The sequence below is a fragment of the Poecilia reticulata genome, chromosome 1 (assembly GCF_904066995.2).
Source record: "Poecilia reticulata chromosome 1, P_reticulata-male-v2, whole genome shotgun sequence".
In the NCBI taxonomy this organism is placed as follows: Eukaryota; Metazoa; Chordata; class Actinopteri; order Cyprinodontiformes; family Poeciliidae; genus Poecilia; species Poecilia reticulata.
Window position 1 is genome coordinate 17,547,358 of NC_088830.1, and position 18,243 is coordinate 17,565,600.

General features: G+C 42.2%; 1 protein-coding gene across 7 annotated transcripts in view; it reads right to left on the bottom strand.

Moving 5' to 3' along the window:
- Nucleotides 1-311: 311 nt before the first annotated feature.
- LOC103463304 (zinc finger protein Aiolos-like) overlaps nt 312-18,243 on the bottom strand; it is a 32,407-nt gene continuing 14,475 nt past the window's right edge. For 2 of the 7 annotated variants that reach the window (XM_017304152.2, XM_081607534.1), the window contains exons 2-9: nt 17,051-17,335; nt 16,212-16,314; nt 15,794-15,901; nt 11,924-12,304; nt 8,797-8,964; nt 8,219-8,335; nt 7,351-7,464; nt 314-4,365 (exon numbers count right to left, since the gene is read on the bottom strand). In XM_017304152.2, the coding sequence (XP_017159641.1) occupies nt 3,737-4,365; nt 7,351-7,464; nt 8,219-8,335; nt 8,797-8,964; nt 11,924-12,304; nt 15,794-15,901; nt 16,212-16,263 (1,569 nt within the window). In that variant the 5' untranslated portion in view covers nt 16,264-16,314; nt 17,051-17,335 and the 3' untranslated portion in view covers nt 314-3,736. Of the gene's footprint in view, nt 4,366-7,350; nt 7,465-8,218; nt 8,336-8,796; nt 8,965-11,923; nt 12,305-15,793; nt 15,902-16,211; nt 17,012-17,050; nt 17,623-18,243 lie in introns of those variants that run through there. The other 5 variants (XM_008406592.3, XM_081607536.1, XM_081607537.1 and 2 more) reach the window with 5 other exon arrangements.

Here is an 18,243-nt window from a genome sequence, read left to right on the forward strand (position 1 = left end):
TCATAGCTCTGTATGTCTTTCAACTAGATAAAATCATACATTTCTCCCATCGCTCAATTTCTCTGTTAAAATAATTTAGCTCAAGCAGCAAAAACCGTTGACTGCTTTTTTTTTTTAAATAAACTGTGAAGAAACAACGCCATCTGCTGGACTTTGTAAGAATGCAATTGGAAGATATTTCTCCGGTATTTCACCATTCGGGCTTTAACCTGAAACTACCCTGGCTTTCTCCCCAACGGGCCAGAATGTAATAATGTGGAAAGTGTGTGTGTGTGTGTGTGTGTGTATATATATATATAATTATTTTAGGTAAATCTTTAAACCATGGTATATCTTAAAACAATGTTGCCGTGTGTATTTTTTTTATTTCCCCTTATTTCTTTGCTGGAGTGCACCATAGATTAATTTAAAGTGTTACTTGGTCAGCTTGTAGCTTATTTCATGCTCAAACCAACCGTGGGCCATTTTCTTAAAACAATTTCTGTATCAAATGAATTGTGATGATAAATACTCATGGAATGGTCATGTCTGATGTGTAATTTTAACAATAAAAGTTTAGAATTTTGTGAAAAGTTTGGTTTATATCTTTGATTTATTTTGTTTCTAAGCCCATTTATCCTCCATCAAATATAACACATATCTGAACCCTGGTCAAAAAAAATTACTGAGACACCTGCAGACATAACATTTGGAATATTATTGGAGCGATAAAACCACATTTTCATACCAAACAGTACGAGTAGATTTTTTGAGATGTTGATTGTCAATGCACCTACAAAACATCTCAAACATGGTCAGAACGGCAGACAATGGCAAACAGGTCCACAAAAATTACAAAAATATGAAAAGGTGAGGCTGAAATAAGAAGCACCCCACTCCGATAAACCCTAACATTTGATTTTCTATTCTCCCCTGCAAGACAAATTCAGAACAACTGCATTCACTTGAACGGCTGTGACGGTTAAGGTTCACTGCTAAAATCTCTAATTTATTACCAATAAAACAGATTTACTAGGTGTTGCAGCAGACAATAATGAAGTAATTAAAGACACTTTGAGTCAATTATGGATGCCTTTTGTAAATAAAATATTTTTATTGACATATTTACCTTTATTACATCATCTATAACTAAAATGACACACAAGTAACCAGTGAATATCTTTTTTTTCTTTTGGCCCTTAAGGGCTTCCATGGGGAAACAATAGACACAAGCATCCCTGGTATAATTGTATTATTCTTCACTTTATAATAATCTCCTTTTAATTATTTGGAAAGGTATTGCACCCCACAAGAAAATAATGAATTGTTTGTGTACAACTCATTACACAAAAAACTTGTATTCAACTTTTGCTCTACAGCAGCAAAAGTTTAGATTTGTTTTTCATTTGTTGTCACAAAAAAAAGTGTAGAAAGCTTATTTATTTGAACTAGATTCTTGGAGTAAAAAAAAAAAAAAAAAAATCCAAGTTGGACAAATAAGCAAAATGGCTTCCTAACACCAGAAATAATAAAAAAAGGAAAAACAAGATTCTCATTGACCTTCATCTCAAAATTCTGTGTACTTGAATCATAGTAAAGTAACTAAATCTTCCACATTCAAAAAATACATTTGAAAATTATCAACATTTTCCTTTATTTGTTTTAATGCATATGCAGGCATGTACTTTGCCAATTGCTTGTAGTGCTTGTAGTGGCTTGCCTGATTACTGAGCGCAAAAACCGACCAAGGGTTTCCCAACTTGAAACTAGAACATGGTCAGGTTGGGTTTGATGGAAGTCAGTATAAATAACCATAGGCGCTCTTTTCACTTCATTTCTTTCACCAATCTTCCATCTAGTATCGTTAGCAAAGGGTAATGGGCCTAAACTACTTGTCTTCTCATCCGTTTCAGCTAGCCAGCTCTACATCACAGATAATTTGTTTCGTTTTTGCTTTGTAAACGTCTCTTCTGAGTATCTCGTGTGAGTCCCAGGTGTCAGTCAGTAGATGTCACTAAAAACCCCGACATCTTCTGACAATGTACCGACTCCAACTTCTTGACCCTGGGTTTTATGTTGGGAATGGGACTTTTTGGCATAAGCACATCCCTTCAATACTCAATAACACGTTACTTCATTAAAAATGCCACTCATACTTCCATGAACCGGCAATTACATCCGCTTTAGTCAAGGAGTTTATTTACTCGGTATTGTGTACCGTTACCCAGAAGACGAATGCCTTGAATTCATCGTCTTGTGCTTGGGAAAAGAGAAGCAACAAAGCCGTGCTGTTGTAATGAATGACTTGGCTTTTTAACTCGACATGTGGAATTGAAGCTGTGAAGACAGTTTGGCCTCACAAGTGTCACTTCTCTTCAAACCCAAACAGAGAAAGGGGAACTGGCTCTGATAGAGAGGACAGATAGTGAGGTAGCAGCTGGAAGAAGCTAACACCCTCCTCTGGTCTTAAAGCCAGCAAGGCGTGAACAAGTTCCTGCACTGCCATGTGGGCGAAGTGCATCCACATGCACGCGCAATCCGACGCACGGCCATGATGAAGTAGTTCTGTGGCTTGTCAATTTTTTTGTGTGTGTGCGCGCGTGTGTGTGTTCACCAAAACTTCCCCACTGCACATTTTGGTTGTCAGCGGAAGTTTTTAAAAGTGTGTCATGTTGAAAATTCCCACAAAACCCTAATTTTTCAATGCATTTTTTTTTTCCTGCACACAGATAAATTCCCATTATCTGGAGTTTTACTGGCATGATGGTGGCAGCATCATGTTGTGGGGATTACTGTTACTATCCGTTCTGTGGGTGAGGTGAGAATGAGGAGGAAGGAGAAACTGCTGACTGAAATTAATTTGTGTGTCTTCTCTCATCCTTTTCTAACTGAATAACGAGTTAGCTGTTCATTTAAACCGAGACTCCTCAGCATGTCGTCCCGAGATCGTGACGACCCAGAGAGACGTCTGATGTGAAATAGAACCAGTTTCTCATCTTAGAAATAGTCAAGTGTAAGATCTGACACCCGTCAGGCATCAGTGGGACGATCCAGTAACTAATTTACATTGAAGGCACTGGAATAGTTTCCCTTATCTTGCTGCAACAAAATGATTCGGTTCTGCGCTTCGAGCAGTAACACCGAGGCTTCTCTACCTCGTGGGAACGCTAAATGAGTATATTATTCTGGAGTGAGAAACCAGCACATGGTGCAGAGTGGTGTCCTTTGAAGCCGTGAACTGCAGATCTCTGAAAACCACAGCCTTAAAAAAAAGAGACATGTGACCTTCGAGATAATAGGATGGGTTTTTTTTTTGCAGTCAGAATTGGCAAACTTGAACATCTCTAAACGCTCTGCAGCTTGTGTGTGATGACAGAACCGCTCTTTTATTTTTTTTACATCTTTATACAGACAAAATAAAACAGTAGGTACAGCATAAATACAGTATTTTGTGCTGCTTTGTGTGAGTGGAAACACGCGGCTTTATGCAAACAGACAACCTCGTTACGTACAAATATATGCATGCTAAGGAGTAGAAATACTCCTGCAATAACTCTTTACAGGCCATCTTTTCAGATGGATGACTAAGAACAGCCGCCACACTCCCACGACGTCTATACTCACACACACTTTAACAAACGCCGAGGACAGACAGATTCGCCACTTTATGCTTTCATTTCTAATACTACCAGCTACTTGTATGACTAAATCGCTGTCTATCTCCATGTAGGTGACCGTTTGTGTGCATGAACGCAGTCTACTTGAGTTCTAGGCGGTGCTCACCACGGGCTATGTGGGAGGAGAACTCGTAACGGTCCCGGCTGCGGTGGCCACAAACGTTGCATTCGAGCGGGTCACGGAAGCCGTGGCATCCCATGTGGATGGTGAACATGACGTAGTCCAGGAAGAGCACCCTGCAGTGGCCGCAGGGGTACACCGCTCCGGGCGGCGCCCCGGACTCTCCGTCCGCCCGCATGACCCGCAGTGCCTCGAGGGGCGTCAGCGGAATGGGCTGGCTGTGCGGGTGCGGGACGCCGTTCTGGTGATTGATCCCCCCCAGCAGGTGACCCAGGCTGTACATGACAGGCTGGGTCATCTGGGAGGCGTCGTTGTGGAAGGAGTCCATGCTGAGGGGCGGCTGTGCTCCGTGAGGGAGGCCCAGGAGAGGCATCTTGTGGCCGTTGGTGAGGCTGATTGGGTTGATATCGGTGCGGTTTAATGGGATGGGGTACGGTCTGTGGGTGGGAGGTGGGTCGCCATCTGGGCCTGCAAGGACTGTTTGCAGCTGGCCCTCTGGCCCAGGTGAGCCAGGTAGAGGGTCCTTTATGTCAGATCGGTGGAGCATCTCCCTGTTAAAGCTCAGGTCCAGGCAGACCCCGTTGTCGCCTACACCAGTGACACGACAAGAGAGCGCTGAAGATTCAACATGGGCTGGTTTCACATACTTCACTGAAGAGCATCGCAGTACCTTGTTAAAGTATTAATACCGGTTGCACTTTTTTTTACATTTTGTCACGTTATAGCCACAAAGATCAATGTTTTTTTTTTTTGGGAGTTTTTCTATGCACTGCAAAAACAAACTGGTGAAGATTTGGGTGCAAATACCTTATTTGCGTTATAACTTAGAATTAAATATCGGTGCAGTTTAACTTCTAATATGGGAAAAGTGACTTGTTCCACTGAGAGATTGTTTTACATACGAGTATTTTTTTCATCAGTATTAAGGAATCATTAACTTAAGACAAGGTATGTATTGCTGAAAAGTTACTTATTAGTTTTGTCTTATTTCAAGTGTACTGTACAAAGATATTTGCAGTAGAAATCAGACAGAAAAAATACTTGTTAAGATTTTGTGTTTTTGCAGTGTGATTGACCAACACAAAGTAATCTTGTGAAGAGGGAGGAAAACAGGTCGGTGTGTTTAACATCTCTACTGCAGTGAACATTTGTATTCATCCCCCTATAGTTTGTCTGTCACATAAACTCCCACTAAAATACAGTGAAGTTTGTGGTTTCGAAGTGACAAAGGGCTAAGAATACTTTTGCAAGGCACTGCACATGGACAAGCAGCAGAAAGCTGCAGTCAGAGCGCTTATTGCTTACAGATGGGCAAGAGCTTAGACAGATCCAGATGGGGCTCACTGGGGTCCTCGCTTTGGTGTGCAGCACGCACAGCGCAAAAAATGTGCACCCCATTTGGCTAACCTGGAGCACAGGCACGTCGTGGGACAAAAAGAAGCTTAAAAGCAAGAAAACATCCTGAGCCAGGAGAGGACAGAGGGCTGAGAGGAAGCAGACGGCGCAGACGAAGGCCTTTGTTGCAGCTGCTACAGAAGTATCGACAGAGAAACACCTGCTCACGTTTCTCGCCTCCCGCTTGTTCTATCTTTCTCTGTGGTTGCAGACTCTCTTACTTCTCTTTTCCCCTGTGGTTGTCATATTGAAAGATCTCACTTCATTTGCCAAGCTGATAGACGTAGGAGTGTGTGTGTGTGTGTGCGTGTGTCTTAGTTGATATGTATGCGTGTGTGTGTGCTCGCGGGAAGCTTGAGGCGTGATTGCGAAACTACAACCCCAATGTTGAGCTTAACCAGAGAGGTGAGAGGAGACTTGAAAAATTGTGCGTACGCTCATAAAGTTTGGGAAATGGCAGCGCCAACTCAGCCGTTTACTGAAACTGATACCTTCACATCATTCATCACTCCAGCGGATTATCAGAGACCAATTCAAAGCAAAGAAAATGAGTAATACTACTGAGAACTTTCAGAATCATATTTCTTTTTTCCTTCTTTCTTTTTTTTTTACATAAATTTGTTCAATTAACCATGGACGGTCACACACGCCCAACACTGACACCGCTCTGGGCAGAAAAATCTAGGGCAGTGGGAAGCACTCTGTGGCGTGAGCCAGGTGTTCTGGCCCCAGTTCTCATCTGGCAGGAGACAGACGCCAGCAAAGATACACAGACAAACAAGAAGCTCAGGCAGACAGAAATCATTTACAACAGACTTCTTTATTTAAAGACCTTTAAAGCATCGCTACAAGCAAACTGTTGTGAACTTGAGAAAAAGGCAGCAGAATTTACAGAAGGAGCTGTCAGGGCGGGGGGTGGGGGGTGGGGGGGGTGAATGCAACTTAACACATGAAGTGCCTTGCAAAAGGTTACATACACACACTTTAGTTGATTTCACCAGGATCGTATGTGACAGACCAAAACAAATTAGCTTATAATTGTCGATTCAAATGGAAACGATGCACGATTTTTAGACATACTTTCTATAATGAAAAGAACCAAAGAAAGTTGTGATATGCTCTCTGCCCCCTTTCATCTGCTACCCCTAAATAGAATCCAGTCTGACCATTTCCTGCACCTCATCAGTACATAAACTCCACCTGTGTGTAATTTAATCTCAGTATGACTCCAGCTGTTCTACGAAAACCTCAAAGGTTTATTAGAGAACATTAGAGAATAAACAGCCTCGTCAGGCTGTGGAGAAGTTTAAAGTCATGTTATTTTACGGACGACACCATAAATATGCGCCATTAGAAGAGAACCTTTTGGCCTCATTATTCTGAACACATCATTCCCAAGGGGAGCCACGGTTTTAGCGTTAATGAAGGAACAGCCTGACCAAGACCAGGGAACACAGCACAAAGCTCTGGGATAAGGTTTGGAACAGGGACACATTAAGACATAACATGCCAAGTTTTTAGCATCATAAAGTGATCAATTTATTATATGAATCGTATATTAAAATGAGTACAGCTCGATTATTTTCTGCCAAGACAGGGGGGTCACTTAAAGTCGATAGGCTGGGCAAGGAGAAGATTTTATTTCAGAGCAGAGGCCAAGAGGCACCAGTTACTCCGCAGCTCAGGTAGGAGAAGAGGATATCACCAAACTACATTTTTGACCTACATACAAAAGATGTTGGTGACAGCATCAAACCCTGGGAAGTGCTTTTCTTTAGATAGAAGAAATGCATGGAATTAAATACAAGGCAATTCTGGGAAAATTGTTATGGAAATGAACCAGGAGCTACAATGGAGTGATTGAGATCAAAGCAAAAATATAATTGTGTTCTAATTTTTGTTGGTCTGTCACATCAAATTCCAAATAAACACACTGAAGTGTGTAGTTTTAATGTTACCAAAAAAAAAAGCAGAAAAGTTCAGGGGGTGTCAAGACTTTTTGCAAGGCACTGTTAACATGTCGAAAACAACAGCAGCAATTGCAGCAAAAGCTAGTTTGAAAACTGGTGTAATTTCATTTAAAAACACAAACATAAGAACACAGCATGTTAAATAAGGTTGCTGTACAAAAGTACGCCCTTTTTGCAGTTTGAGGTACGCCACTGTGCTTGCTCTTACCAGTGAACTTCTGTGGCATTGAACTTTTCCGCTTGGCAACGTTGCTGGCGAGCCTGTCGAGAAGCAGCGCGCGCTCTGAGCCCATCTGAGACCTGGCTGTGTGGCTGTCCTCTGCTTGACCACAAAAAGACAAAGACAGAAAACAAAAAGAGAGTAAGAAAGACGACAGCAACGTCAAGGAAACAAAGACCTGTTGCCGAGCCACTGCTCTTCATAAAATGAAGCGCAAATAAATAAATAAACCAACGAGGAGGAACAACTCATTAATTTGGCATTAGACGCTCCTCTGACCTCACTTCCTGGTTTTTTTTTTTTCTTTATTTTTTTTTCTCTTTACCTCATCAGTGAAGGAGGAGAGACCACAGGATGAGGATGTACTTCCTCACCACTACAGCACTATCAAGCAAAACTTACGACATTCGGTGACCACAGAAACAGTGCGCCTTCTTGTGTGTTGCAATCGTGCAACTGTCCTGCTGGTACAATAAGGCGCAGTCGGCAGCGGGGGCCGACGTCTTACGTGAGCGTGCCTACGCTGGGCCGGCCCGGGCTCAAAAGTTTGCCCTATTTGGTTTCCCCTTTGCTGATACAGACATGAGAAGCGGTCTCCGCTGCACTGAGCCATCACACCACAGCAGCCATAACCTATTTAGTCAGTAATCATGGGGCACCAGCTATAAGTTCATTAATTTAATGAGGCCATAAAAACAGGATCTGCTGGCTTTTTAACTGCACGCCCGCTGTGTACGCTCACGAATGAACGCAAAAAAAAAAAAAGGCAACAACGTGTTTTAGTGGACTCGATGGCTGCAGCAGCTGCATGTGTGAAGTTTCGGAGATGTTTTCAGAGAGTGTGACGGCTGCTCACCTCTCTCGGCGGGACCTTTGCTCTGAATGTACACATGGCACCTCTCCCTGTGCTCGTCGAGGGAGCTCCGCTGCTTGTAGCTGCGACTGCAGTGGTTGCACTTGAAGGGCTTCTCTACTGCGAGCAAGAGTTTCAGTTAATCACCAAAAAACATTGACGGCATGAAAACTGGCACAGCACTTATGATTTCACAAAGTGTGCAGTTTCGCTCAAAACTGATGAGGTGTTTCTTTGTGCCTTTTTTTTTTGTTTTGAGACCGACGGCAGGTAAAGAAAAAAAAAACAAAACAAAACACGTGACCTGAAAGTGAATGAGTAAGTTTCCAGAGGCGATTGAGTAAAAGATATCATAATGCGATGTGTGTTGTTTGCAAGAACGCACAGCGGGGCTGTTACTGGAAAAGCCAAGAGCCCTCCCGCAAACCCTCACGAGCCGAGATTCAAAAGGGAGAGAGAGACTAGACTCAAAGGAGTAACTGACATGGCACTGTTCGCAGGTGCATACGATATATGGGCGGCTTTGACGCCGTGTGTGCGTGCTGAGTGATTAAGAACGCATGCATGTGGCTGGCTGCTACCAGAATGGGTGCGCAGGTGCCCGCTGAGAGCGTCGCGTCGTCGGCAGGCGTAGCTGCACATCGGGCATTTGAAAGGCTTCTCTCCGGAGTGCAGTTTGATGTGGCGAAGCAGGTTTCCCTTCTGGGTGAAGGAGGCCCCACACTGAGTGCAGTGGAATGGCCTCTCACCTGAGAAACAAAAACAAAAAATAAAAATAACACTCAGAGGAGAGGAAGAAAAAAAAGAAACCCACATGGTTTAACTCATTAAATTGCAGAAGAAACTTCTTGCATATTTGCTGCTTCTATTGGCTTGTTGGTCACGGCATTGATATATATACATATATATTCATACACACACATATATATAATGCATTTCTATTTTTTTGCAATTACTATGTAGTTTCCCATTATTACAGTGAATTGCAAAACACAGAATCATTCACCATCTTTTGAAAGGGGAACAAAGCAACATCCACTGATTGTTGAGAGAAGACGTTCTCACGACTCAGACCACCAAGCAAGTTGTGCGAAAGATGGTGAAAACAGCCTCTGCTGAATGCGGTGTAATGTGTCACATGTTCCCCCACGAGTCCAGCTGACGGGGACTAAAGCCAGTTTGGCCGTCTGGTAGCGTCTCAACTAGAATGTACTCTTTGAAAGGTGTGCATTGTCTACAAGGTTTTTCCACCTCATCGTTACATTTGTTATTTTTAGAAAAGTTCCCCCATCATTTCTAGAAGTGTCTCCATCAGTACAGAAAAAAAAAAAAAAGACATGATACAATACAGCACGTTCTAACCGTGATACTGCAATGCATTCACTGAAATGCCCCAAAAACAAAGCAGTGGTTGGGCAGCATGTTGAACAGCGTGTTTCCTCAGACTGGAGGCAGGATTGATGCTTTGCAGCGACCAACCCAGAGTCATGACTTGAATCTGATAATTTGTGAAGCTAGCTAAAGATTAGGGTAATGGCAAGCAGGCCATTTGATTAAAAACCTCTAATCAAATAGGCTTATTACCAAAAATAAATAGTCAAAAAACCAACAGACGTAGGCAAAAACTATTTTAAGAAGGGTTTAATGCCAATAAAATATTTTCCACTGACAATTTAGAAAGGTGTGCATAATTTTAATCACGCCATTTATTTATTTATTTATTTGTAAAAATGTAAATGAAACAGAAAAGTATGTCCCTTTTAGATTGTCTTTATTTTTTTGGTGTGAAATGTCTGTCATTTACAATCAGACAGAAACCTTTTGGTTGAATGAAAAAAAAAAAAAAAATGTAAATCTACTAGAAGTATGAATCATTTGAACTCAACTGTACCGGTAACCCAGCTGAGGCGTTTGGAGGTTTAGTTCTGTAGTAGTGATGGGTAATAAGTGACAAAACTTGATGATGAAGGTTCCCACACATTTTCTATTTCAAAATTCCACACCGAATTTTCAGGTTTTGTGGTGTACTAGAAATTGCTACGAGATTTGTTTACAATGAAAACTCCACCACAGTAGTCAGCTCTTATTACGTGCATGTTTCACAGACGAAGAAACTCAAAGCCGTTCCACTATTTTTGGAATCTGGACGCGTCGTTGCTCCGGCTCCATTTGAAAATCTAAAATGCTCTCACTGGATTCTTTTTTTTTTTTTAAAGCAAAACATGGAATCTTTAATGCAGTTATTCTGCTCATTAAGTCGTTAATAACGTTAAGAGGCTGCTTCACAAAAGCAAATAAATGTCTACCACCCTAAAAATAAATGTTTCTGGGTGGTGCGTTGCAGAACAGTAGAGCAGGTGCCCCGTATCCACAGGCTATTACTCCTCAACCTAGCAGTATGAGGCTCCATTACTGACTTGAGCTGCATGTGTTCCCCTTTCTCTCGCTGCCAATTTCCTGTATGAACACTGCAAATAAAGGCCACAAGACCAAGTGTTTCTGGTCTTTTTAGTAGCGTTATTGAACACATTTAGAGCCCCATAAACAAATATTGCTCATCGCTTATGCCATCATTGAGGCCTTTACTGCTAAACAGCCCAGAAAAGCTGCATTTAGCTGGAATTTCAAATGATGCTCTCAAACATCAAAGTCAGTTTCTGGGGTTCCAAATGTCAGAGTTTATCATCATCCCCATAAATTACAGTTCTCATCACATCTCCCCCCCACCTTTTCCCCACACAATTAAAAACAAAACAATAATTACCCATTCCTAGCATTACTTAGCCCTGGGGTCACAATGGGCTTCTCGTGCGGGACAGCAAATATCAGTAAAACTGTAGCCATGCGTACGCCTTTGTGGGGGTCTCAAATTAGTGTTAAAAAATTCGGTTCACATGACAACTCACTTGGGGCCCATATGGCCCCACTTTCTAGCCAGGATTTACCTGCAATCACAGTTACAGGGGCAATTTATGTGGAACCCACTGGAGACCTGTTGCATCCAATACGGAGCCATTTTCCAGTTCCTTTCCTGCTTATCTGGAATTGATATGAACTTATATTTGAAATCCATAAAATTCAGCGTTTTGCAAAAATATCTTAAAAAGAAACTATTTGGGAACATCTTAAATCTGCGTGGGACCCTGGGATACTTTCATCATTAAGACTTTCCTGAAGTCTGGTTTAGTTTACAAAACCTATAAAAGGAAACAAGAAAACAAACAAGAACTAGTAATGGAGGTCTAAAAAAGTGTTAACCGTCAGCAAATAGGTGGCATACCATCTGGGCAACCGCGGGACGCCGGTGTTTTTATGACGTTTGTGACTTGCTCCCGTCAAACGTGCGTCTCAGTGAGGAAAAGACGTCAAGTTTTGCTTCGAGTCCAAAATTTTGACTTTTTTCCATCCTGCATCTACGCTCTTTGCATGCTCATCTGAACACTTATCTGCCAATGTCATCAAATCAAACAGTTAGCTGTTCTGTGCTCGTCAGTGAACTACAATGGAAGATATTTCACAATCAGATCCCGCCTGCCGATTAGGTGGCAGTGACGTGCCAAATGTACGCAGAACAAATGCACTGACCCCATCAATAAGAGACGAGTCTGTTGGTATCAGATAGATGATCGTGCAGCTGTTTGTTTCAGGTCAACTGCTGTTATATGATTTTTGTTTTTTTTTTTGTTTTTTTTTGTTTTTGGTGCTTACCAGTGTGGCTGCGCTTGTGCACTAGCAGCACATTAATGCTGATGCAGGAGAGACCGCAGATGTCGCAGCTGAGTTTCCCCTGTGTCGGAATGCGGGGTGCCGTGGATCCGGGCGCGTAGCCCCCGTCTGCAGCCTCATCCAACGCACCTGTCGTTTGGCCGTCTGGCAGGGATGCCGCTTCGTAGCGCGAGTAGTCGACCAGTGACAGGTCCTGCGGCTCATTCATGCCATCCTCGTCCCTCTGCTCGTCATCCTCCTCTGTCCTGTCCTCGTCAACGCCTTCCTCCATCCCGTCCTCGCTGTCTCCCTCCGCTTCCTCTTTGGGCATAATCACTGCGTGCTCAGCATCGTCCGTCTCCTCGGCTTCGGTTTTTATCACGCCTAGACAGAACACGGGAGTAATAAAGAAGCAAGGCAAACATTTAGAGACCTTTCTAATCGCACATGCAGAGACTTAAACTGAACCATATGACAACAACTAACATGTAAAAACATTTCCCACTTCCAAATAAGGAGCTAAAAAAGCTAGAGGATCCAGAATGCGAAACAGTCACGTCTTCACTTCTACTTTTATATTTAAAGTTTGATATTAGCACAGACACGTCTCCAAAGTGTGGGGAGCTTAATTTGGGCCGACGTTTAGTGTCTCAAAGAGATTCAGTAGATGTGCGCCTGAGATAAGAGGAGAGCATTTCCTATGAATACGCAGAAAGTAGAACCAGGACAGGAGAAAAGCACAGCAGGCGCCTCACACAGACAAAACCAGTTCCCTTTGCTTTAAAGGAGTCGGTGTGTTCATCAGCACTGTCACACACACACTCACCAGTAATAATATGACCTGCTTTTTCTTTTTTTTTTTCTTTATGGACCCTGTTTATAGCCACAAGATGTCAACATACAGTGTCCTACAAAAGAGTTCCCTTCACTTTCACATTTTCTCATGTCAGAACTAAAAACGCCAATGCATGTAATGTCATTGGGATGTTTTGTAATAGTTTTGCACAAAGTAGTTCATGACTGTAAAGTGGAAGGAAACGCATGTTTTTCTGCAACCCAAAAACTTGAAAAGTGCTGCATGCATTTTGAATTCAGCCCTCCTCCGTCGACAGCGTGTAGAACCACCTCAAAGTTTCATGTCTTGTGGGGTATGCTCTAGCAGCGCTGCACATCTGGTGACTGATTTTGTTACTTATTCTTTGTAAAATAGCTCAAGCTCAGTCAGGTGAGCATCTCCAAGCAAGACATTTCGAGTTTTGCCTCCGGTTCTAAGTAGGATCAAGCTCTGGACTTTGACTGGGCCATTCCAACACACAAACAAGCTTTGACCTAGTCCACTCTACTGTAGCTCTCGCTGCACGCTTCTCGCCATTGCCCCGCTGAGAGGCGAAACTCAAGTCTCAGGTTTTCTGCAGCCTCCAACAGGTTCTCTTCTACGACTGCCGTGTATTTGGCTCCATCCATCTTCCCATCAACTCTGACCGGATTCTCTGACAATGCTTCGCTAAGCCATTGTCAATGCACGATGCTGCAAAAACCATGATTCATATGTGATGTGTAGTTTTACTTTTCTACCATTTAGATCAAGATCGTTTTGCATGTAGGCCAAAATCTTCACTTGAGCTGTTGATCGCTGCAGCTCCTCCAGAGTTACCGTACGGCTCTAGATTGTTCTGTGCTCTCCTTACCCAGCTGGTCAATTTGGTGGACAGCTATGAAGGCACATTGTTGGCACTAGATTATATTTAGGAGTATCAGAATAAATATGGTTGAACACAAAGACACACAACCCAATGAAAACCAATGAGGTCTGTGTTCGTAAAATGACAAAATGCAGAGAACTACTTACATTTACTCAGCTAAATTTGAGTAGCTTTTGTGAAAAAAACAAAAACAAAACCTTTAGACGTAGGTTTACTTTTTATTTGAGAAGTATTGTTATAAAGTATCAATACTTTTACTTGAGTAAGTCTTCTGGCTACTCTACCCACTGCAAGAAACGTCACTTAATGAAAAACAGGCTTGAAAATGCTCACTAGAAGTTATTTACATTGTTCTAACACAGTTATAAAGCTTCAGTATTAGTTTTAGAAGTTCGATATTCAACAAATTGGATTTGGAAGACAGATTCTTCTGTCCGAATTTGTTATTTTCTTAAACATTTTTTGCATTTTAGACTTTAAAACACCAGAATTTGTCACATAGGCTTCTTTTTGTCCGTCTGATGACATCAAATGGTCCGATTAGTTAATCAGTACTTGAGCAGCCTTTTCAAAAGTGTTTTACTCTTCAGTAATTTGTTGCATGATTACATTGTACTTTTACTTGAGTAAAATATAGTGAAGGAATGCTCTTCTTACTATATCGGCCTCTGACAAAATGTGGAAAACCTTTTGAGGAATACTTTTGACAGGCACTGTGTGCTTCACCATGACAGCTTAGAGGAATCCGCTTGCTGAATGCACAGCTATCAGCACCGCAGCTGCTGACATGCAGAGTCCTGAGGTTCATCTTGCAGGACCTCTCACCTAGCCTCTTGCTAAGCGTGAACCAGCCCTGAGAGCTACTCAGTTCCATCCAGAAACCACACTGTGGTCTTGGCGGTGGCTGATGATGAGCTAAAGAGCAGCGCCTTGTATTGTGGAGAGCGCTCAGAGGTGCTATGGAAACTTTGCAAGCACAGAGATCTGTGACACCCAATATAGAGTCCAGGGTCTCTGAGAGCAGTGAACCGCAGGGCCGTGCAGCAGAACGCAGAGCGGGGCTTTAGGAAGTGCACCCGGTCGGCTAGATGGCAGCCAACCAGAAATAAGAAGGGAGCGCCGCCTGCACACAATGTTCTCTTCTCAACACTGAGGACTGAAGCTAAGAAACTTTTGGAGTTGGAACAAACTGTTACGATTGGTTACTTGCTGTTAGCAGACAGAGTCTGGGACCCCCTGGCAAATGCAGCAGTTCCAATTAATTAACATGCAGTGGAAACGAGATACAGTTCAACATCCCACTAAAAATCGATTCATGAAAATGGAAATGAATGGAATTGAAGTTTGGTTTCTATACTTCATGGGAATTAATGAAAACTCAAAACAAAATTGTGGATACTGACTGGATTACATTTTCTATTCCAGACTACTTTTTTTTTACTATATCTAAAAAAATAAAGCATTAATCACTTTTCTAAAAAGTAGTAGTCGCTCCACTTGTCCATTTAATGATCAATTTCAATATTTTTCTCCAAAATCTGTAGTTCTATAATAATCTCAGTCTACTTGAAGCTGTGAAAGGACGATATGTCTGATGGTAAATATTAGAAATTAGAGCCGTTTAACCATCTATTCCTGCATGTCTTAAAATTCTCAGGTTTTGCTTCAAAATTATCTAAAGCAGGGGGAGCTGTGGTGGTTAAGGGGTTGAGCACGGCCCACGTGTGGGGGGCCTTGGTCCTCAACGCCGCTGTCGCAGGTTCAATTCCCGGCCTGGAGACCTTTGCCGCATGTCTTCCCCTTTCTCTCATTACCCACTTTCCTGTCAATTCAATATCAAATAAAGCCACAAGAGCCAATAAAACCTTTAAAAAAAAAGATGCATAGCAATTTCTCTAATTTCTCTCTAGGACAGTCTTGCAGCCTATCTTGACCATGATAATCTTGGAAAAGAGATTTTCAGTCTCCTAGATAAATAAAGGTAAACCAATTACTAATTATCCCAATAAATGCTTCATTTCCACAAAGAAAAAAAAATACTGTACTTTCATTAGCTCTCTGGTATTTGCAGTTGTACTTTTTCTTTAGCAAGCTGCTTAAAATTTTAGATGAACTGCAAATTCATTCATTGAGAAGTAAATTGTGCATATGTGTGAGTGTGTGCACATACGTGCATCCATGACAGCATCCGAGTGTATTCCATTCACAGTGACAGAGGCGTCTTCCTTCTGCTCTTCCTCCTCCTGCGCGTTCACCTCGGCAGCCGCGCTGCAAGCTTCTGAACAGGCGCACAAATCAATTCTCGTAATCAGTTTCTCGTCAATTAAAAATAAAACTGTCAAAGAGTCTTTTTGCACCAAGAAATGAATGTTCAAATATTCCCTTTTAGCAATTAACACACAGAAATCTTCCTCGCATGCTCTGCAGAAACACAGTCATTTATCATGTTTGCAGCTTGCACAAATTCCACAAATACGTCTCGATCTTTTCGAAACAGTGCTTCAGGTCAGACGGCGGTTTCTGCAGAGGGACGAGCTCAGACTGATCATGTATGTTTTCAAATTTAAGAACAGGAATGAGATACTCACCCATTTCGTCCTCCTCTGGGGATGCGACTTCAGGATGCTTGTCTGTGTTCATGGCGAGATGCGGGTGGTTTGAAAGTCTTACTTCACAGGTCCAGTTGGGTTCCTGCGCCGGGCAATTTTAGAACCAGGTTTGTGAAGAGGAGTTCACAGAGCGGTGACAATGTGAAAGGGCAAATGTGTTCCCCACATTCATCCTGCCGCTTTAATATAGGCTTAATATAACATTTCACAGCCCCATTAAAAGATATTCTGACTATTTCAATGAAGCCTGTGAAGAAATAGAAGCAACACTTGTCTCTGACTGTTCCTGTTGGTTGGACAGCATAAAAAAGAAGCTTACAAAAATAAAAGTGGGTGAAAGCCCACGGTTGATTGCTCGACCCTGTCTCTACATTTAGCCTTATGAGAAAGACGAGATATTCTCTCTGCACACGTATTTCCTGCTGGGTTTGTACACAGGAGCAAATGTAAAAGAGCTTTCCACTCCAGCAGCCGAAACCTCCTACTCTTGTGGCCATAGTTTGAAAACGAACATCCATCCTACTGCGCATTTCTAATTAAAGATGCAGAGACACCTTCACAGGTCACAGAGGAGTTGAGAAAGTTAACTCAAGTTTGAAAGCCTCTATGAGACATGATAGTAAAGAAAAACAACAAAAAAAAAAAATACAAAAAGTTACAGGCTACTTCTCATAGTTCTCACAAGCTCAAAATGAAATTGAGAAGTGTGTGTCCACATGTTGCAGTTACTGCTAGGACCCACTTTTTTTTTTCTTTAAAACAATTCATCTCACTACCTTATCATCTCGGAGGTTTGGATATTGCTGAAGCTATCTTACCTTCCAGTTGCTCAGCACCCAGAGGAGAGGAAAGCTGCTCTGGTATTTCCCTACTCCACCGCTGGACTTTCTCTGAATATGGATCCTGCGCAGCGTGACTATGGTGAACGCTGGAGAGATCCCTTAAAGGAACAGGAACTCATTGTGAACAAGGTGGAGCAACAAAGACTTCACATCCAGTAGAACGGCGCGAGCAGCTCAGACGGCCCAGTGCAGTCGGGGTGAAACTCAGCCTATCAGTCATTTCCGCTGGGCCTGGATGTGAAGACTCCACCGCACCACATCCTAATAAAAGGAAACAAAGAGTGGATTAGGCTTTTGACATAATTTCTCAGTCCTCACCGTCACAGACTTGTTTCGATTTAAGGAGCTATAACTCCATCTTGTGGCCAAACCAGAGAACTGCTTTTCACAGCAATTTACTTGTACTTCATAGTGAACAAATCAGTATTTATTGCTATTGACTAATATTAAATGTTTATCATGTTATAGGTTTTTCAGCCATATCACACAGTCATACTCGGGCTCCTGTGGCACTTTTTTAATAAGCCTACAATACATACATACATAAAAATAAAAAAAAGTTGTGTTAACCTACTTATTCTGGTCTAAATAGAGGAGTATGTAGTTTACTGTGTTGAAACCAGACTGGAAAACCTCCATAATATTGTCTTCACCTTAAATGGGCTGAGAAAGGAAGACTATAAAAATTTCAAAATGAAAGGCAGCTTGGAGATAGGCCTAAAATTTGCTAAAACAATCTGGCCACAGCCAGATTTCTAAAATAGAGGATGCACCACATCGTAAAAGGTGCAGTGACAATGCCTGACAGCAAACTGCTGTTTAGAGTAGCGAGGATGATCTGCTCTACGCTGGGTGAAGCCTCCTTAAAGAAGTGAAGCGGAGCAGGATCACAAGGAGAACCCCATATGTTCAACTCTATCCTTTAAAAATAAAGGTCAGATTCATTGGTTCAAATTTATCAAACACAGATGGACAGCGGATCAAACAAGACGGATCACAAGCAGATGCTGAGATGAGGGGTCTTGCAGCAACTAGCCTTTCTACGATAAAGTCATCACATGTTTCAGAACACGCTTCTAGGCAGAGAGGTTGTGGGGCATTCAGAACCGAGTCAATCAATTTAAACAAAAGGCGTGAGCTATTTTGAGAAGACACAATAATATTGGGTA